The following is a 22,736-nucleotide window of genomic DNA, read 5'->3' as shown; positions in this document are numbered from 1 at the left end:
TCTGCCTGGCTTTGCTCCCTAGTCTTACCCAGAGGTTCGAGTATTCTTCTTTAATTCAAAAGTCGGCAATCTAAGCCTTCACTGAACACGGCACGGAGAAATCTCACCTTTTGTTCACAGTGAATAAGTTAGACCACCCATTCACCATGAGCGGGAAGCTGTCAGAAGGGAAAAATCCCCATTAACAGACAGTCATCTGCCCTGAACTTTAGCTGAGGACAGACAGATATACCTTGAACAGGCAGCCTGTTGTGGAACCACACTTGCCCACTTTGGGCTGGATATACAACCTTCCTAAATCCATTGAGCTCAGGAGCAACCTGGACTTCCTGTTTCCAACAGACGCTGGCTGTGTAGAGTGTTGACTGGCTCATCCTCATGACAGTTATGAAGCCCACCTCCCTCCCAACTCTCCCAAGCCAGCTGAGCAGAGGAGGATGCAAGTCCAAACTGGAATTGAAGCCTGGGGCCAAAAATGGCTTTATGATGCAAAGGCAAAATCTGCCTTGGCCAGAACAGCCACTTGCATTACAAATGCCTGGTGTCTGCGTTCTCTTGCTTTCTGCTTTCTCTTGCTTTTTATCAGCTACTAACGTGTAAGTCTCTTATCTGTTTTCTGAGCAATACGCTGAGAAATGACTCTAGTACTCCAAGGGGTCAAGAAGAGTGCCACTTAGATAATAAACTGCCAATGATAAGCAAAAGGGATTGTAGTTTGCTGAATGTGTGCGATACTTAGGCAGCAAGCACTCTTCCTTTTTTTCGGAATAGGTAGTATTAATGCCCTGGGGGATATTTTAATGAGATTAATGCTGTTGGCTAATTGCTTTTTTATGGTTCTTGGGGATTCGGGCACAGCTCACTACTCAAGAGAGTTCCTTTGAGTATGCCCAGAGTGTTAGGAGGGGGTTGACCAAAACAATGCTTAGGTTACAAAATCACACTCCGTCCCCCACTCCCACTACTTCTCAAATCAACTATTTGTTCTTCACTGTAATAATAAGTTGAGTCTTGAGTAATTTTACAATAAAACAAAGGAAACAAGAAATGCTGCTTGAAAATGGCAGTTGCTAAAGGTATAAAAAAGTGGCGATTGCCAAGGGTATGCCCTGATGTTGAATGTTGATCTCAGAGAGCCTGACTAGTTGTTTTCATTTTTCTGCTTTCTCAGTTGTATAGAGTGTAGATGTAATGTCATATCTCCCAGAACCCCCAATCTCAAAGCACATACGTCTCTACTGTTATCCATAGACAGAATTAGAGGTGAGTTCCTCATCATTCGTCTGTAATATCAATGATGGGAAATGATCCCGACAGCAGCCTTCATACAGTTGTTTTCTCCTCACTCTCACTAGTCAACGGATTTACCTTGATATGGTTGGTGCCTTGCTATTCATAGCTGGAGAAGAACACCTTCAGCCTGAAAAGAAAATAGTTACTCTAATCAATGAAATCAATGAAAGTTTAGGGTGTTGATACTGTCAGGACACAGTGCTATGCATGTTTAGACAAAAGTCCTACAACTCCCAGCATTCCTTAGCCAGTACTGCTGGCTGGGGAATGCTGGGAGTTGTAGGACGTTCTTTTGTCTAAATATGCATAGGATTGCGCCCTTAGTTACTCAAGTGATGCTTCATCCTTCCTTGTTCCCCCACCCCTAAAGGAAGTCTCATGTTTAGTCTGGCCGCTTATGCATCATCCCAAAAGAGGGGGAAAAAGAAGAAGACAAAAGAGGATGCTAATTTGCATAATATTTGCATATGCAAATGTATATGTATCAGGGCAAATTTAGAAACAATAACTTATTTAAATAGAACTACACAAGGTTCTTGTAGTTCTATTTAAGTGGAGTTAAATGGAACCGAGTGGAGAAGATTTACTAGGTGACCTATGTGGCTGCTCAGTTTGCTAACAATTGATGGGCAATTTCAAGGCCCCTGTTCTCCCTTCTTATGGTTCTCTGACTTTAAACCAGAGTTGGAGTGGACACCTGTAGCAGACATCAAGTAGAGGACTGTCCTCTGCCAGCTCTCCAAAATAGAGGACTGTCCTCTGCAAAGTAGGACACCTGGCCACTTTATGCAACTCCTTTCTAGGCTGATTCAGTCCTTCATCATGGCATCTTTGGCAGCAGTGCTGGAAAAGCTCTGAGTTTTCCCTTTGAGAGGATCTTCTCTAATAACAGCCCGCACACATTTGTGAGTCCATCTGCTTGTCCACCAACCTTTTCCTCCTGAACAGCTTTGTCAATATGGGTGGGAGAAGAAGGGCCATCAGAAAGCTGAGGGATTGGAGAAGGTAACAAATCATCGCTGGGGAACCTGCAACCTTTCGCTTGGGAGAGGACCCCTAAAATACAACATAAACCACATAAGGGAATACTGGCACAGGGTTTCCTTGTGTAAGAGACCCATCAGTATCTTCATGACATCAGCTACCATTTTGCCAGTCCATGTCCTCACCTCAGGCGAATTTGCAGTGCATGGCAACTAACATGCTTCATGTACTAAGGAAAGGAGCAAAGATCGCTGTGCTGAATAGGCCAGGAAAAGAATGGCCAAAAATGAAAGTGCCTATACTGAGGTGGGCAGGAATCAGCAACTGTTCACGACCTTGGACAGAGAGCCTTCTTCCTAATTCCACTATCTGATGTTTCATTTTCCCCATGGCAAAAGATGGGACTACACAGGGCAAGCTTTTTTGGCCTGGGCCCCCCTTCATACCATTCATTATTACCAGCCATCCCTTGCAGTACAGATTTATAGGGGGACATGGAAAAGGGAAAACCCATTTTTACCCTCCTAATAAGATCATAAGTGCTATGCTGGATCATACTACAAGTCCATATAGCAGCCTTCTCCAATGTGGTGCCCCCCAAATCTCATCAACCTCAGCTTAATAGTCAGGAATTCTGGGAATAGTAGTCCAAAACATTTGGATGGCACCACTTTGGAGAAGGACGTGCACTCAGCTTCTTTTCATCCCTGGTGGGATTTTAACATGAGAGGAAACTTCCTCTGTTTCATATGTGCTATTTTGTCAGCATGTTTCCTAATTAACAGCTCTTATGACAGCCTCCTAAACTGCTTTCTGTAGCTAAATAGCAGTTTGAGGTTTCACTGGAAAGATGTGCTGATACGTAACAGTAATTCTGATAGTCACACAAAAAGCAAAGGCTTTTGCTTTGCTTTTGGTCAACACGGCTACCTTTGCTTTTAGTATGGTTTGGAGAATACTGAATTTAGCTGTTCTACAGCGGGAACCAACATTGGAGGAAGAGGATTTCATACCATCTGAAACTGGGGCTAGATTCTCTGAGGGTTCATCCCCTCCAACTATTAGGTAAAGCTACCCAATTTGGTTTTAATGGACTTTTCTTTTTAACTAGTACAACATCTAAGATTATCTCCGAGTTTGTTAACATAGACTGCCTAGTTTATCTCTATGGTTTACTGGTAAAACGAGCCTATGTGCTTCACCCAAGATGGAAACACAGCTGGATTTTATATTTTCAAAAATGGGAAATCAATTTTTGCTCCCAGAAACCTTAGGGGCAGCTCCAGGTCCAACCTGTAACTATCGCATGACCTGCAGAACCTAAGAGCTTCGGCTGTGGGGTAGTATAGAAATGAAATGAATGAATGAATAAATAAATAAATAAACTGAATATCTATAGACCGGGGCCAGCCCTACCATTAGGCAGAGTGAGGCAGCTGCCTCAGACAGCAGATTTTGGGTATCCTAAAAGGTCAACTAACTGTTAGTTATTTACTGTGTTATTATTGTATTTCTACTGCCAGGGATGGGGAGAGATGCTTATGGGATCTTCTGTCTCATGTACCAAAATAATGGCTGGCTTTGGGCACTATGCACCTTGACTTGGGTAAGAGGGTAGGTGTAATTTGCTGCTTTGCTTTAGGCAGAAAAATGTCTTGGGCCAGCCTTGCTGCAGACCCCTCCTCCCCCACTTCTCCTTGGGATTCTGAAAATACAGACCCTGTGACTTCCCCATCAAGTCAGTTTCTCTCTCCCCACACCCAAATTCCCTTCTCCCCAACCTGCTTTTTTAACATCTTGCCTGATGAAGGGCTTTGGAGATCTCAGAAGCTTGCACATTTTTTTGACCTTTTGGTTGGTCTAATTAAGGCATTGCACAAAAATGGATTTTGGAAATAATTCCGATGTGCAGGATGCGTGTATCTTTGGATCACACCTTTTGCTCTGAGGGGTCTTTCCATTGTGGTTAACTCATAACCTGTATTACTGCTAGACATCTCATAGTTCATTATAAGGCCACTATAGCAGTCTTATGTTAAGGTGCATCAGAAGAATCTCGTTTCACCATTATAACCAGTAATCAGTTGGGTGCTTGTAATGTGGAATGGTAGCTTCAGTTGCATGGACTCCATGTGTCTTATTCCAGCAAACAAACAAATAAGAACAGAAGAACATCAGAAGAGCCATGCTGGATCAGACCAAGGTCCATCTAGTCCATTCTATTTGCACAGTGGCCCACAGGAAACCCACAAACAGGACATGAGTGCAACAGCACCCTCCCACCCATATTCCCCAGCAACTGGTGTACTAGAGAGGAATACTGCCCCTGATACTGGAGGTAGCATATAACCATCAGGACTAGTATCCACTCGTAGCCTTCTCCTCCAGGAATTTGTCTAACCCCCTTTTAAAGCCATCCAAATTGGTGGCCTTCACTATGACTGATGGTAGCGAATCCCACAGTTTAATTATGCACGGTGTGAAGAAGTCCTTCCTTTTATCTGTCCTGAATCTCCCACCAATCAACTTCATGGGATGACCCCAGGTTCTAGTATTATGACAGAGGGAGAAAAATGTGTCCCTATCCACTTTGTCCACACCCTGCATAATTTTGTACACCTCTATCATGTCTCCCCTTACTCACCTTTTCTCCAAGATAAACAATCCCAGCTGTTGTGACCTTTCCTCATAGGGAGGTTGCTGCAGCCTCTTGATAATTTTAGTTACATTTTTCTGCACTTTTCCAAACTCCACAATAATTTTTTTTAGATGTGGTGACTTAGGAACTTAGTCAAATCTGGGACTTGGGTCCACCACTCTGTCACTGGCAGCCAAGGTAGTGGTGAAGCTGGAACTAACCATAGCATATCCCATACTGTATGCACATTGCCTAAATAATAGCTCTGTTACGAGTGTGGTCTTTAACAGCTGAAATTTTCTTGCATTTTGGAGCTTGAGTGAACATGGAAAGCCCTTAACACATGTTAAACTGAAAGGTTTTTTTTTAATTGAATATGATATATGTCTTCACAGTCGCTGAGTATTATGTTTACCTCCTGAATGAAACCCATAAATCTTTACCTGGCAGATCTAGGGAAGATGTTCTTCTGATAAACATAGCTAAACATCCTCTTGGAAAGATCATCATCATTAGATCACCTTTCAAGGGCTTGGGCCAAGTCTGAGGTTTTGTTACAAGTTGTTCACCCTCTTCTAATCCTGACCTGAAATTATATCCAGGCTCTCTGACACTGGACCATCTGTAGCCATTGATGGTTCATCGATAGTTTGTTGTTAGGGGCCTGACTAGAGAATCTGATGCCACTGAAATCCATTTCAGGATTTGATTTTGAGTGTGCTGTGGCAAATACTGCAGTACTTCTTTAACAATGACTCTGTGGAGGATACTGGCTGTAAAGTTGACCATGATCTTATGTATTCATTATTCGTTATTTTCCTCCTGTTATTCAGCCCCTTGTGGCTGCTGCCAGAATCCCAGGTTTCAGAAATAGTCATTAGCTCGAGAATGTCATTAGCTTGAGGAGCTTGGAAAGCCAAATTTGAGTAATGACAGTCTTAAATGTTTACTCCAGTTACTTTATAGTAGGCGTTTCACCTAATTAAAGACATCTCCAGATGGACAGCTTTCAAGACTACCAATGAAAGGAAGCTAGTCTGTCTTTCCCTCCTTAACTGTTGTTGCTGTTGTTGTTGTTTTTGTATTAAGAAAAAGACAGAGTTAGTATTGGGAAAACACAGGAGGAAGATGACAATGACAACTGGATCCCCCTGTAAAATTCCCCACATGAGGCAGGCACTAAGGCAGGCACAATAAAAGTCTCACCTGGAGGCAACTTGAGTTGTCTAATCAAATCTGTTTTAGGGCCCATCCTGTGCATGTTTAGACAGGAAAAAGGTCCTACAGCTCCCAGCATGCCCCAGCCAGCCATGCATAGGATTGTGCTATTAGGTACTCAGGTGATACTCTATCATACCTTGTTCCCACATCTCTAGTTGTAAGACTTTTTTCTATCTAAATATGCATAGGATTGAGCTATTAGTCATTTATTTAATTGGTTGATTAAATCTGCATAAACCTGCATGTGACCAAAATAATCATTTTGAAGAAAAAAGATCTTTAGGTTATGTATGCACATGTTGGAGTTTTGCACCTGTGTGAGCGTGAAGGTAGAATACTTCTAAGATGATGCCAGCTAACTTTAGTTTTTATTAGAACTTATATTAAAAATTAAACAAAGCAAAAGTAGCCCTGTTAACCCATAAGAAAAAATTCAAAATCCATAGAGGTAGATGGCAGATATGATGTTCTTCTAATATGAATTTGGGGATATTTCTTATGGGCCAACATGGCTACCTGTGCTTTTTGTGTAGAAATGGAAAATACCTACTTTAACCATTCAACAGTGTATCCTAAACTGGAGGAAGAGGATTTTATACCACTTGAAGATGGGATGTTATCCACTGAGGGTACATCCCCTCCAATTACTAGGTAAAGCTACCAAATTTGTTGTCTAATGACATTTACTAACATCTTGGAACTTAGTACACCACATACATTTAATCTCCAGATGTGTTAATATAAAACACCATCTAGTTTTTCTCTACCTTTGTTTTCCACCTATCATCCTACCTGGATGTTCCAAAAATGGTGAAGGGATTGGTTATGCTTATGTGCTAAGATACTATTGTTAGCATTGGGTCGGCTGACCTTGAGTGTAGTTAACTCGAGATATTTATGTGATTTGTAAATAGCTACTGAATTATTGGAATGTTGTTACCAATGAATACTCTGAAAACAGACACACTTTGCCATGGTTTGGGTTACTGTTTGAATGTGTAGTTATAATGGCTTGCAGTTGGAACAGAGTTCCCCTTGTCACTCACACCTGCTGTGTTGGCTTCTGTTGCAGAAGCAGAAGTGATGCTTGTTAAGTGTGTTTCTTGGAACAGTGGCATTGGATGTTCTAAACTATTGGGAGCCAGAGAGAGACATGTGTACCTATAAGGAGAGATTGCATGGGCTCAGTTTTGGATGTTCAAAACAATAATGGGGAGAGGAAGAAGCACAGGGCCAGCTCTGTTGTATGACAAGGTGAAGTGACTTGCTTCAGACAGCACCTTGGGGTAGGCAGGAAGAGGAAGCTTTCTTTATCAGAATGTCTGTCTGTCTATATCTAATCACCTTTCAGCCCCCATAAGTTAGATCAGGAATGGGAAGCTGGACTACAACTGACCATTGGCTATGCATCATCCCTGACCATTGCTCATGCTGGCTGGGACTCAGGGGATTTGGAGTCCAGCAACATCTGAAGGCCCACAGATTCACAGACTCTGAGTCAGATAAAGGCAGGAATGAGTGTCTGAATGGTGCAGCAAGACCTTTTCAAGTATTGGCACTATCGGGGTGAGGTGGGGTGCCACTCAGGCTCCTCTCCATGTGGCCAAATGTCCTGGGAAGTAGCGTATGCTTGTCTATTCTCTTTTTTAGAATGGCCACATGAACACATTATGAATCAGTTCTGCCAAGTGCAACATAGGTGTTCATGCAGCTGTTGGCTGGTCTACTTCTATGTGCGGTGTTCTATGCAAAAAGCCAACAGCACCTTCCATGAATGGGGCACATGGAGGACCAGGAAATCCTTACTCACAGAAGCTGCCACTGCCTCTCTCTGTAGGACCCCCCCCCCCAGCCCTGTTGACAATTAGTTGCACATTTCAGAGCCAATTCATGCAGTACAAATTGGATCTGACTGTCCTCTCTTGTGCCATCTCAGTTTTTTAAATTATTATTGTTATTAGAAATAATGTTAATAGATTTTTTCGGTTACTTACAAACACAGTAATTCCTCAACAACATCATTTGTTAGGGCAAGCAAGGCACCATTGCTATTAGACAGCGACATATTTGTCTAATGTAGTTAGACTTACAGAAGCATTTAAACTGGCGAGAGAAGGGCATGTATACCATGCACATTAGGTGCACATTAATTTGGCTGCAAAATGGCTTACAAGTCTACAAACTACATTTACTGGTAGACAGACAGAAGGAGAAGACGACCCAGATGAAAGACACATACGCAGCTATGCCACCCATAAATAGAACAGGATGAGTGCAGGGACATGCACAGCCCTTGGCATTATAATGTGAACATGCTGAGCTTCCCCCAAAGGGATTAGAGGCTGAGGCTGAAGTTACTGGCCTGGGGAGTGTTTGGCACTCCATCATAGCTGTGTTGGAAGTGCCTTTGGGTGATGCATTACTCAACAGCATTTGTGGCATTTGCAGGAAGTCACATTTATCTCTCTTGAGACCGAAGAAGCATTTCTGCAGCGGTGGCTTCGTGTTCAGGATGAGCTAGCAGGCTGGCCTAGCCTAAGCCTTTTGCTGATGATAGAAGGTGTGCATGTGTGCGTGCGTGCGTGCGATGTATCATATATAGCAGGGGTGGGCAGCTGTGGGAGGTCCAGGGGCCACTTTCACCCCCAGACCTCAAAAAGGGTAAAAAGGAGGAACCTGGGAACTACAGACCAGTCAGTTTGACATCAATCCCTGGGGAAATTCTGGAGCAGATGATAAAGCAATCCATCTGGAAGCACGTTGAAAACAATGCCGTGATTACTCGAAGCCAACATGGATTTGTCAAAAACAAGTCCTGCCAGATGAATCTGATCTCATTTTTTGATCAAGTCACCTCCCTTGTAGACCGTGGGAATGCTGTAGACAGCATATACCTCGACTTCAGCAAAGCTTTCGACAAAGTGCCCCATGATATCCTGATGAGCAAACTAGCTCAAAGTGGGCTAGATGAAACAATGATCTGGTGGATCCACAGTTGGCTACAGAATTGGACTCAAAGTGTGCTTATCAGCGGGACCTTCTCAAACTGGGGAGAGGTAACGAGTGGGGTACCGCAGAGCTCAGTCCTGGGCCCAGTGCTCTTCAACATTTGTATTAATGACTTGGAGGAGGAGGTGCAGGGAATGCTGACCAAATTTGCAGATGACTCAAAATTGGGCGGGATAGCTAACACTTTGGAAGACAGAAACAAAATTCAAAGTGATCTGGATAGACTGGAGTGCTGGGCAGAAAACAACAGAATGACATTTAATAGGGATAAATGCCAAGTTCTGCACCTAGGAAAAAGAAACCAAATGCACAGTTTGGGGATACGTGGCTCAACAACACTACAAGCGAGAAGGATCTTGGGATTGTTGTCGATCACAAGCTGAATATGAGCCAACAATGTGATGTGGCTGCAAAAAAGGACAATGCTCTTTTGGGCTGCATTAATTGAAGCATCGCTTCCAAATCCCAGGAAGTACTAGTTCCCCTCTACTCAGCACTGGTTAGGCCTCATCTGGAGTACTGTGTCCACTTCTGGGCACCACACTTTAAGAAGGATGGAGACAAACTGGAGAGGGTTCAGAGGAGGGCAACAAAGATGATCAGGGGACTGGAAACAAAGCCCTATGAAGAGAGACGGAAAGAACTGGGCATGTTTAGCCTTGAGAAGAGAAGACTGAGGGGAGATATGATAGCGCTCTTCAAGTACTTGAAAAGTTGTCACAGACAACCAGGATCTCTTCTCGATCATCCCAGAGTGCAGGACACGGAATAATGGGCTCAAGTTACAGGAAGCCAGATTCCAGCTGAACATCAGGAGAAACCTCCTGACTGTTAGAGCAATATGACAATGGAACCAATTACCTAGGGAGGTGGTGGGCTCTCCCACATTGGAGGCGTTCAAGACGAGGCTGGACAGCCATCTGTCAGGGATGCTCTGACTTGGATTCCTGCATTGAGCAGGGGGTTGGACTCGATGGCCTTGTAGGAACCTGCCAACCCTACTATTCTATGATTCTATGATTCTAAATTTGGGAAGCAGTATGGGGGGAGGCAGGAGATGCGTGTGGCCCACCCTTGATATATAGTGTCTGTGAGATAGCAGTTATACTATTTATTGTTTTATTGTTACTATTTTAGTCACTTGTTTTTGTATTGAATGTATTGTTGTAGGGAAAGGTAGCTATGAAACAAACTATTACTGCATTTGCTTGAACCGCTGATACTCTAGCTTGCTGTTTCATTATTTTGTTTGTTGCAAACAATTTTTTGAGCGTTATTTTATTGTGCAATGGCAGTATATAAATTTTGATTGGTAAGTAATTCTGAGGAACCTCTCCATGTCCCTTGTTTTCAAGCAAAGCTACTGCTTTTTGGCTGCTGCCACCGTACTGCCAAATTTCGGCAGTGGGGGGGGGGTTGGGGGGCAACTTACAACTTGCAGAAGTTGCCGACCCCTGGCCAACAGCCTCTCACTTGGAGAATCATGGACACAAACTCGGCACTGAATATCTTGTACCGCTATATATGTTTACGCAGAATTAAGTCTAACTAGGTACACTGGGGGTTGCTCCCAAGCAAGCACACACAGCTTTAAAGAATTCAATGGAAGATGCAGCGCCCTCGCAGTTTGCGAGAAAAATGGATTAAATTTTCCTTTCCTCAAGCACGTCTTACATGCAGATGACTAGGCGAAAATAAGACGCGATTACAGTTTCAGCCGTTTACGATTCCTTTTTCTTCTTCTCTTGCAGGAAAGCAATATCTCGGTCCGGCCTTCAACATTTGGCTCCTGTTCAAAACCTCAACAATGCCATCACCAATGGACCAGTAAAGGAGCTGAGAATGGCGCTGGAATGGAGTGTATGTATTCCTTTTTGTAAAATCTTGGGTATTTGCTAACACTGTTGTCAATAATAACATGTTTATCTATGGTGGGTGGAATGCAAGCAACCATAGAATAATACATTGATTTGTGAATTACTGAAGATAATCAGCAGGGTGGCATGGTTGAAAATCCCATAGAATTCCTTTTCTTCGTCAAGACAGAGAAGTCCTGCCCAGGCTGGAAATTCTGTTTGCCTATTCCAGTTATGTGTAATTAATTTATTATGGATATGGATTATTATGCCGTATTTGTATTCTGAAATTGTTCCTCCTGAATGGCAATTTTAAAAAGTCTACTTATTACTGGCCTCCTCTTTTCCAGTACTACAGAATCCTTTGCTGTCACACTTTCAAACTTATCTTTGCAACAACGGTGTTAGAGGCAGGGCCAGAGTCAAGGGTGGACATGGTTTTATTATGTAAAAAGTTGCTTATCTTTTTGTAGCTTTATGGGTTTTATTCTTTTTATTTGTACATCACCTCAAGCAATCATTGAATGGAGGGGCACTCTAAAAATATTATAATAAATAAATACCATTGAATACCTGTTGTTGTTGGGAAGTGGCTGTTGCCACTAGGATCTGCTTTTGGGCTTCTCAGAACCATCTAGCTGGCCCCTGTGGGATGTATTTATTTATTTCATTTCTATGCTGCCCATTAGCAGAAGCTCTCTGGGCAGTTCACAAAAACTAAAACAACAAGTGCAGCATAAAACAATGTAAATATAAAAGCATTAAAATCACAATATAACAATATAACCAGAATAAAACCTAGCAGCAATGCAGAGATTTAAAATGCAGATTTAAAACACCAAAGCTAAGAGACTAGGAAACTAAAATGCTAAAATGCCTGGGAGAATAAAAAAAGTCTTCACCTGGCGCCAGAAGGAATACAATGTAGGTGCCAGGCAAACTCTCTAGGGAGCTCATTCCACAGCCACGGTGCCACAGCAGAAAAGGCCCTCTTCCTGGTAGCCACCCACCTCACTTCCTTTGGCAGGGGCTCATGAAGAAGGACTGCTGAGGATGATCTTAGGGTGTGGGCAGGAACGTATGGGAGGAGGCGATCCTTCAGATAACCTGACCTTTGAATGTTAATACCAGCACTTTGAATAGGGCCTGGAAATAGACTGGCAGCCAGTGCAGCTGGAAAAGTACTGGCATAATACGATCTCATTGGCCAGTCCCTGTTAATGCTGGATGCTGGACTAGACCAGGGGTGCAGAACCTCTTTCAGCCCTTGGTCTAAATTCCATTTCAGAGTATTTTATTTATTTATTTATTACAATTCTCTACCACCATTAGCCAAAGCTGTCTGGGTGGTTTAGAAGACAGAGCTCAAACCATAAAATACAGGAGTTTTGGAACATGGTTGCTGATTACTGTCAGGAATTTCTTTTCTTTTTTAAAAATTTTGAAATAAAGTTTACAAAATAAAGGCAACAAAAAGAAGACGAAGAACGTGCATAATAATAAATCAAAATCACTAAAGAAACAAAGCAATTTACTAATTATAATTCTTTGTCTATAACCAATATGCGTATGGAAGATCTACAGTAAAACAGCCTACGTAGGAACTCAATACCTAATGAAAGAGTAAAAATACAATTTAAGGAGCATATAAAAGGAGAGTGTGAGAGTGTGTGCTATTTTGTGTGCATGTGTGTCTTAGGGTGCAATCCTAACTAGATAGGTGGCTGCCTCCGAACCCAGAGGTGACCGCCTATCCAAAGCAAGGCAGAACAAGCATGGGGGGGGGATCATTCCCTCTGCGCCTTTCCTGCCCTGCTTTTTCTGCTAGACAGCCATTTTTGACTGTCTAGCTGCTGGGGGCTGAGCGGGAGAGGAGACGTTTGTACGCTCTCCCCATCCTGGAACGCCCCCAGCCCCACCCCTTTTTGGCAGCTCTGCACTCCTCTTCCAAGCGCAGAGGACAGGGCTTCTCTGTGCTGCCTCGGAGGCAACGTGGATGTAGGGGGAGGTCAGTTTTCTGGGAACTGCCCTTGGAGTGCGGGCTCCGAGGTTGGTTCCCGGAAAACAGCACATCCTATGGCTGTCTAGCCACTGTCTAGTGGCCATAGGATTGCTCCCTTAGTCAGAAAAAATATAGGCAGCTGTACTTGTTTGGAATTTGATCAAAAGCTTGAAGAGCTTCCACACAGGACATAAATGGAAAACATGGTGCTGTAATATCTTTCTTAATCTTAAGATTCCTGGCTTGCTACAATTTCTGAGTAAGTTTATACATAATCATAATCTCCCAAATTTTATCACCCCACTGCTCTTTGGTTGATAGCTTTGGAGACTTCCAATTATACATTATACATGACTTTGCAGTTGTATAAATTGCTTAAGAAGGTCTTTATGCAGGAATCCAGGATCATGAGGTTCCAAAAGATGAAGAAGCATAGCTTGTGGAGTTACCAGAGGTCTAAGGTGAAGAAATTCCTGACAGTAACTGTATACAGCTGCAAAGTCATGTATAGCATGACATTTGTTTCTTCGGTGATGGAGAGATTTTATTATGTATGTTTTTCTTTTTGTTGCCTTTACTTTGTTAATTTTGTTAAATGTATTTTGGAATAAAATAAAATTTCATGGGAAAAATTCAGTAACGCACTAAAACATAATATAAAACCGTAAGTTGAAAACAGAATGAAGCCAAAGTACTAACCAAGAAAAACCCAGCAGCAGTGTAAAGATCTAAAAACACACTAACAGAATTTTTAAAACAGAAGGGAATAGCTTTTGAAGGCCACATTCCAGTGGTGGGCAGGGCTGAAGACCAAAAAGGATGGGGCCAAAAATACTGGCCTATTTTAGTTCAAAGCTTCTACTGCCAGTAACTAAGCCTTAGGAGAGGCATTTCAACTGTTTAGAATGGCAGAGGCAGTGGGGGCAGGGGGAGGAACGACATAAAAGCAGGAAACCACCAAACAATTAGTGATTGTGGGAAAGGGGATAATGCGGGAGGAAGGGGGCATGGCACTCTGGGCAAGCCAGAGGGCCAGATTTGGCTCTCAGCCTGAAGTTCTGCAGCCTTGGACTAGAGGGTCCAAAGCAGGACACTTATAATACACAGGTGAGCAACTTCTGATGCTCCAGTTGTTTTTGGACTACAACTAGGGCTGTATGGATTTTGTAAAATCTGTCCCATCCGCATTTCACAGATTGTCAGGTGCCTTTTGTTCTGTCATCTACTCATTGGTGGAATCGGATTTTTCCCAGTTTCCCAAATTTGTGCCAATTCGCATTTGTGCAAGTTCGCACTTGCGCGAATGCACAAATCCTCCCCCAAATGTGCAAGTCCTCCTGAAATGAGCTTTTTCATGCTTTAGCCTGTGTGTGTGTGTGTGTGGGGGGGGGGCATGCACATATTTGGCTGATGGTTTCTTATGTTATGTATTTTTCTATGACTAAATTTGCATAAAATTCTGGAAAGTGAAAAAACTGGTCCGCAAGCCCATGGACTCAGGAAAAGCTGCTGCAGAATCCACAGGTCAGATGCATAGAAATCTGAACTCATTTGATTCTGTTGTGGATTTCTCTGTCATCTGTAACTGCAACTCCCATCAGCTTTAGCCAGCATAGTCAATAGTGAGGGATGATGAAAGTCGCAGTCCAACAACATCTGGAAGGTCACAGGTTGCCCACCCTTGCATTAATATACATATAGTAGTGTTGCTTACATTGCTTAACACTGTATAGACTTCAGCTTGAGTGTGTCTTTAGGTGGAGGTAGTTCCATGACCATGAAACAGCCACCAAGGATGCCTCTCTAGCTTTTTGTCATTCAGACTGGGTGCATGGTGTTGTTGTTGAGAGGGCTCCCTTGGTTAATCATAGGGATCATGATGGCAGCACATAACTAAGGAAGACAGTCTCTAAGGTGTATATTTAGAGCTCTGCTGGCTACAGACAGTACCTGGTATTGTGCCTATAATGGGTGAGGAAACTATAACGGACTCTCTGGAGGAATGATGTGATGTGTTCCTGGCAATACACCCCTTTTTAGTTTTTCCTCATGGGAATGGTGCTGTAATTTATAAGGGCTGTTGAGAGTCCCTCTACATGTCCCTTTCAAGAACATATACAAAATAGAAACTCAATGTCTTCCCAATTGGGTTGTAGAAATGTCTTCCCAGTTGGGTTGTAGGCCATTTTTATCTTTAGAAATCTATCTGGTGAAGTCATAAAGAAACAATATGAACTGGGGTAGGGGAAGGCAGGCTTTGAAAGCCAATGGACTCTTTTCAATATCAACATTGTTTTAAATTTTCTCTTACAAAAATAAAATAAAAATAAAAATGACAGCCTGGTTGCAATGGGCATTTCCCCTGTTTCTCTCCTGTTTAAGGGCGCAATCCTATGCACATGGATGGCTGGGGCATGCTGGGAGTCGTAGGATTTTCCCCCCTGTCTAAACATGCATAGAGTTGTGCCCTAAGTCCCCCTTTCCCCTGCAAACTACATAGTTTTCTTGCAAACAACATAACAACATATTTCAAGTTCAGCTTCACAGGGCAAGTTACAGTATTTGGTGAAAGACAGCAAGAAAGAGTGCAGGTTATCTTTCTGGAGTAGGAAACATTTCCACAGTCCATGTAATATTTTTTTATCTGTATCTCCACTGGCACCCAAACCCTTCCTTTATCAAATGATACCAGTTGAGAAAAATATATTTTTCAATCACAGAGTTTATCCTGGAATAGTCTGAGGCAGACTTTATTGAGTCTCTGGAGTTCTTTGCTGTGCCTGGTTCAGGAGAACTTTGCTAGCTTTTTCTATGCTTCAGTATTTAGACGGATACAGCCTAGCTATTGCTGGGCCATAAAACCCTTCAATCCCCAGACTTTTTCTTGCACAATCAGGGCAGGTATTTAAACACTCACAGAGAAAGAAAAAGTTTACTACTCCTTTCGAGTTTGGGTAAGTTTACCTATTGAGTTACCTTCTTAAGGTACAATCCTATACTCCAGCTTCCCCTGGTGCCCATGGGAATGATGGGAGTTGCAGTCCAACATATCTGGAGGCACCAGGTTGAGGAAAGCTGCTATACTCACTTGCCTGGGAGCAAGCCTCATTGAACTCAATAGGACTTATTTCTGTGTAGACGTCCATAGGATTGCACCATAAGTAGGTAAACTCGGATTCGTGGTACTCTGTTTCACTATTTCCTGTCTTTTCCTGGCATATGAGAACTGGAATGTATTGGCCATAGTGGCTGGATTGCATCATATATGCCTTTTTTCAAACCTAAATTATTTTTTGTTATATGTTCAACATTAAATTCAGACGACGGTGTTAGCACTGTCGTTTTTCACCTCGGCCTGGCCCATTTCTTTTTAATGGTAAGAGGAAAAGCATTTCCTGGTTTCAGCACATTTAAACTGCCAAGGTTATTGAAAATGATAAAATAAAAAAAAAATGTTGACTGTGCAGGTGATCTGTAAGCAATCTGCTGTTGGACACCATCTGGCTCAAAAGCAGTAATACAATTCATGATTTTTTCAGTGCAGAAGCCAAAATGTCAGGCATGGTCAATGCATTTTCCATCATGCTACAGATCTGGATCCCTCTTTATTCCCTTTGCTTAAAACAGCACATCATAAATTTCCTCTGTGATTAAGGCTGTGTTAGGGTGGGATGGAAACCAGAATCCTTTTGAAGCTATATTATTTTGGATCATGATTGTTTGCCAGGTTTGTAAATAAAGCCTTGAAATTCCAAGGAAAGGCCAGGTGGTCATGGAATAGTTTTAGGGAAGGAGTACAAGCACACAGCTTCTTCCTGAACCACACTTTTTATTTTTGAAGGCACAGACTTCTGGAGTTGCCATCTGTCAGTTGTGAAAACCAAACCCTTAACTACCTTTGACCATTCACAATCCTCATAGCATGTCTCAGAAGAGTAGCATGTAATGCCTTTGGCAAATAATGTCTGTCTACTGATGAATTTGACCCTGCATTTTATACCTGGTAACAGTATTTCTTGCTTTCTGATCTGCCTTTTGGGTCTGTAAAGGTGAGAAATCTTGAGTATTTTTTCTTTTCTTTTCAATTTTATTCCATTCAGTGAGATTCATGTCCTTAAAAACAAAGAATTGATAGGATCAGCTAAAATCTAGCTTTATTTTGCATCTGTTACAATACAATACAGTGAATGGTGGACTGTCTTCTGAGCCTTATGAGATGTTGAATGGGGCAAATGGAAAACGTACACTTAGATCTATGCATATGGGAATGATTGAGATACATGCTTTATGACAATGTCAAGGTTAAACCCACCCATCATTTTGCATTATGAATGTGTCCGAAGGTTGTTGGATGGAGAGAATGAACAGGTTCAGATGATTATATCTCAGCTTAATAAGCCAAGATATGAATGGGACTTTCCCCCCATGCATACAGCCCTTTTGCTCATCCCTTTGCAGTGTGAGCAAACAAACCAGGATGTCTCTAACAAACCACAGTTTCCCATTTAGTCCAAAGCAGGAAGCTATAATTACCAGCTTCAAAACAAGCCAGGACGTTAAAGCCACTAAGTTGGTGCTATCTACTAGCATGTTCTGAAGCTAGCAACCATAGTTTCCCAGTTTGGATGAAATGGGAAACTGTGTTTAATTAGAGACTTCCTGATTTAATTGTGGCTTGCACAAAGGGAGGAGCAGGGGCTGCACGTGTAGGGAAAAGGCTAATTCATATCTCATCTTATGAAGCCAAGATATGATCATCTAAATGCTGCTATCATCTGTTGTTCCATCAAAGCTGGTTCCAAAGTTTAGTTTTCATATTTAGGCTAGAAAGAGACAAATAGGGAAGTATGCTAAATAAGCTTTTTCATATTGGTAAGGTTCAGCCAGGATCCTCACACATGGAACATTGTTTTCAACGCATCTGCAATATTTTATCATTTGTAAAATGCACTTCATGGTTGTTAGCTGCCCTCAGGGCTCCTTGCACTTGGAAAAACAGGATGAAAATGTAATAAACAACAAAGCAAACACCCAAAGTTTCCAAATCTGGACCTCGAGACTTTCAGCTGGTCTTTATAAAACAACAGAGCTCTCTGTCTTTCCCTCATTTTGTGTAAGTCTTTTTTAAACAGCACAATCTTGTGCGTAATTTCCACCTGATGGCGCAATCGTTTACGCATTCACTGAGAAGTAAGAACCACTGTTTTCAGTGGGGCTTACAAACTCATGTACACCAAGTGGATGTGCATGAGATTGTTGCAGCCTAAGACAGGTTAGTAAAGAGAACCTGGGCCATAATTCTAAAAGACATCCTACTGTATATCCTGTATGTTTCTGAGCCTGATTCAAGGTCCTGGTTTTAATCTATAAAGCCTTACATGGCTCAGGACCGCAATACCTGATGGACTGCCTCTCCTGACCTGAATCTACCCAGACACTACAATCAACATTTGGGGCATTCCTCCGAGTGCCACCTCCAAGGGAGACTTGGAAGGTGGCAACAAAGGAGAGGGCCTTTTCAGTGGTGGCCCCCGATTGTGGAATTATCTGCCCACTGGGACTCACCTGGCACCAACACTGTCATCTTTTCGGTGCCAGGATAAGACTGTCTTCTACTCCCAGGCATTTAATAGCGTATGATGGGGGCACTTATGTCAGCTGTCTGAACAGTTCTGTATATTACTGAAATTGTTTTTAGCTATTTAAATTGGGTATGTTTAATTTTTTATGCTGTATTTTATCTTGTGAATTGGAGTGAACTGCCCAGAGAGCTTCAGCTATTGGGCAGTATAGAAATGAAATTAATAAGAGTAGTAACAACAAGAACAACAACAACAACAACAACAACTGCAACAATAGTAATAATATGCAGAAGGGTGATCCACACCAGGCAATTTAAGAAATAATAAATGTATACATTTATTCTCTCAGGAAAATGCAGTGAATGGTGAACATCTCTGGCTGGAGACGAATGTTTCCGGGGACCTGTGCTATCTAGGGGATGAGAGCTGCCAAGTCAAGTTCTCAGTGAGTGTTGTATTTTCATAATTTCTGTAGCACCATGGACATGATCCCATGGATGTACAATGAATCAGTGTTGCTGATCGTTTAAAATTGTTTAGATATATGTGTGTCTGTGGGTGTGCTGTCTGTTTATATGTTTGTATGTAAATGGTTTTTTTATACTATGTATAATGTATTTTTAATGGTTTTTAATCTAGGTAAACCACCCAGAGAGCTTCAGCTATTGGGCGGTATAGAAATGAAATAAATGGAATGAAATCAAATTAACACATTCAGTAGGAAGAGGGTGAAGTTGTGACTGTTCCCATGGGCTTTCAGGATTTCAGGAAAAATACCCCGAACATCCTGCAAACGTTTTGCATTTAGCAAGTTGATGTTTAAATGCTGCTGCCTTAAAAAAAATAAAAATAAAAATGTGGGCCGCGGTGGCTTAGTGGTTAAGACGCTGAATTGCAGACCGGAAGGTCGGCAGGACAGCAGTTCGAGACCCGCGTGCTGCGTGATGGAGTGAGCTCCCGTCTTCAGTCCCAACTTCTGCCAACCTAGCAGTTTGAAAGCAAGAAATTGCAAGTAGATAAATAGGTACCGCTTTGGAGGGAAAGGTAATAGCGTTCCGTGCACCTCGGTGTTCAGTCATGCCGGCCACATGACCACGGAAGCGTCTTCGGACAGCGCTGGCTCTTCGGCTTAGAAATGGAGATGAGCACCACACCCTAGAGTCAGACACGACTGGTTGGGGACACCTTTACTTTTACTTTTTTGCCTTAAAATGTATCAGCCAAAGTCTTGTGCTTTATTTGTTTGTTTGGGAGAATTCAGTTTCAGAAAATGAAAATGTTTGAATTCCATAAGGTTGGATTAGAAATGTTGTCAAATTGCAAACATGTGCAAAGGTTTTAATCAGCAGCCTCCAAACCACTGCACTGTTTACCTTAAAGGCCTCTTCCTTATTAGTATTTACTCTTTCCTATGACAGACCGGAAACTGTTGTTGAGGCTCTGCCCCTGGTGCTCTCACCATCTGAGGTGAGGTGGGCAGCCCCTGGGGATGGGCCTGGTGTGTAGTAGTTGTAGTGGCACCCAGATTTTGAGATATGATCAAGGCTGGGGTCTGTGATCTGGCATCTTTGGGCAGTTGCCAGGGTCCCAAGGCCCTGACAGGGTCCAACTGCTGATGACTGCCCTGGGCCTCTACTTCTTGTTTGAGGCGAGGACTCTGAGTAGAGCAACCATTAAAATTTTCCACAATGCCCTGAGCCTGGCCTTGCTCTGGGTCATTGTGGGAAGCTAAAAGAGCAGCTATACCCAACCATGATGTGCTGTTTGGACAGAGGTGCTGCCTGGTTTGAGGCCCCCCCGGGCAAGATATTTTCCAGAGTGGCCTCCCCCTGTTTAGCCTCCTCCTGTCGCCTTGCCAACCAGCCAGCCCAGCCCTTTTTAATTTTTTTTACCTATGTGGTGGCTTTGACTCCTCTTCCTCTTGTCACGCTGTGGCATGGCTAAAGGAAAACGCCACCACTGCCCCATGAGTGCCATTTTAAATTATAATATTTTTCTTTACCAACTTTGATTAGCAGCGCTCAGAACCAATCAGACACTGTCTTGGAGGAGAGGGGGAGTAATCTCACTTCTCTGGTGCCATCCTTTTAAGCAGCAGTTAAAAGCTTTTCCATTTGCCCAAAGTGTAGGCAGCATTTAATTTAATTTTAGCCTGGGATGGCATTGTTCATAATTCATGCGCTCCTTGACTTAGCTATGGATGCTACCTACTGCTGCTCTGCATTTTTGTTATTTTTAATGCTATTTTTCTATAATGGATTTTAAAAAAATGTGATAAGCCGCCTTGGAGGCCTTTATAGGTGGAAAAGCAGGATATAAGCTTTTCTATTTAAAAACCAAACAAACAACTGCAGTTTGTCAGCCAGTGACAGAAAACCTTGAATACAGGGTAATAACAAATACCCCCCTGACCCCGCCAGCAATTCAAATGAGAAAGTGCTTACATCCTAAGAAATGACCTCCTCCTGTGCTGACAAGCTTATGGACACTTAATGTATGTATTTATTTTGGTAATATTTCAGAAGTCAGCTCTTCGAAGAAAGTGCGCTGCGTGCAAAATTGTAGTGCACAATGCCTGCATGGAACAGTTAGAAAAGGTAAGATGGCTCCACCTGCTGGAATATTTGTAGCAATGACCAAACTTAAACAAATTCATTCATATTTATTTACAAGTGGGACCTGCAACAAATTGTTGCAGGGCGGAGTGCTGCTGTTCAGGATTCCAGCTGTTCCATTTCATTCCCCTTGTCCCCCCTCCCCACCCCGGTTTTCCATTTCCTAGGATGGCCATAGCCTGAACATTAGAAATAAAGGAAATAGTATATCGGTATAATATATAAATCATTTCAGTCTCTAAGGCCAAATGCCTGGTCTTTCCCACCACAGTAATTCTCAATCCATCATATGCTCCAAAAAAGAAAAAAAAGGTAATGTCTTTTTGTAGGGATGAATTCTAGAACAGTAGCCAAATTGGGTGTGTTAAAAGGAAAAAAAACAAAACAAAACAGAGTCTGGTGGCATTTTAAAGACTAAAGGTGTAATCTTATGCATGTTTAGACAGAAAAAAGACCTACAACTCCCAGCATTCCTCAAGCTGGCTGGGGAATTCTGGGAGTTGTAGGACTTTCTTCTGTCTAAACATGTGTAGGACTGCGCCCTAAGCCTGCAGTCCTATACACACTTAGGAGTAAGCCCCATTAAACTCAGTGAGCTTACTTCTAAATTGACAAGTATAAGATTGCACCATCACACAGTTTTCACAGCATGAGTGTTTTTGTAGTCAAGATGTTGAATACAATCTGATGAATTAGTCTTGTGCTCATGCCACTATAAATTATTGGTCTTTATTGTGCCAAAATACTCTTTGATCTATTTTTTTTGTCTTTGGGAATGAGTATGAAGGTTTTTATGTTACACAGAGATAAAAACTTTTAAATCCAAGAGGGAATGGATTGCCAAGACATTCATGCAGGATAACTGTCTTGCGAATAATTCTATGAATCTAGAGAGGTACTTGTATTAGTTCTTTTGCAGCGAGAACAAACAGTTGAACATTATTATTATTATTATTATTATTATTAGCTACAAGAACAAAAAGATTAACATGTATTGTGGCATAAGCTTTTGTGGTCTAGAGTCAACTTTTTCAGATACATGAAGTGGAATTCTAAAAGTGTGTGTGTGTGATCAAAACGCAAATGGGATCTTAAAACAAATATTATGCAAGGGGAAATCTTCATCATAGTCTAGCAGAGCAGGGGCCTCTAAAAAGGCACACTGGTTGGATTTTCTTTCTGATCTTTACCAGGAATGAGAATAATTTCTTCCTAGAGATCCATTATTGATGGCATCTCAAAGAGTGCCACATGCATACAGACATAAAAGACCCCAGAATAGCCAGGTTAGTTAGTTCATAAAGGAAAGAAAACCCAAGGTCAATCCCACATTTAAATCTCTCTTAAATTTTATCGTGTGGCTGCAACATAATCCATTGCTTGGCTCAACGCCCAGGGTCTAGGGAAGATGTATTCTAAACAACATGTTTACAATTTAGAAAGCTTTCCTATCTCAACCAGATCTAGAGAAGGGTCAAAAGCTTAAGGGGAGCATTTGAGGAAGCTTAACAGCATAAAATGTTGAGCAAGGACATG

The 22,736-nt window shown here is 42.2% G+C and overlaps 1 protein-coding gene across 1 annotated transcript in view; it reads left to right on the top strand.

Annotated features, from left to right (window-relative positions):
- The window catches only part of DGKI (diacylglycerol kinase iota), a 259,847-nt gene that overhangs the window by 42,549 nt on the left and 194,562 nt on the right, over positions 1-22,736 (top strand). The window contains exons 2-4 of the mRNA XM_084811723.1: positions 10,897-11,005; positions 18,935-19,030; positions 21,108-21,182. Of these exons, the coding sequence (XP_084667849.1) occupies positions 10,897-11,005; positions 18,935-19,030; positions 21,108-21,182 (280 nt within the window). The remainder of the gene's footprint in view (positions 1-10,896; positions 11,006-18,934; positions 19,031-21,107; positions 21,183-22,736) is intronic.

The sequence above is a fragment of the Heloderma suspectum genome, chromosome 7 (genome assembly GCF_057233095.1).
Source record: "Heloderma suspectum isolate Gila_16-S chromosome 7, 16-S_ref, whole genome shotgun sequence".
In the NCBI taxonomy this organism is placed as follows: Eukaryota; Metazoa; Chordata; class Lepidosauria; order Squamata; family Helodermatidae; genus Heloderma; species Heloderma suspectum.
This window is presented reverse-complemented; position numbering and strand designations above follow the sequence as displayed.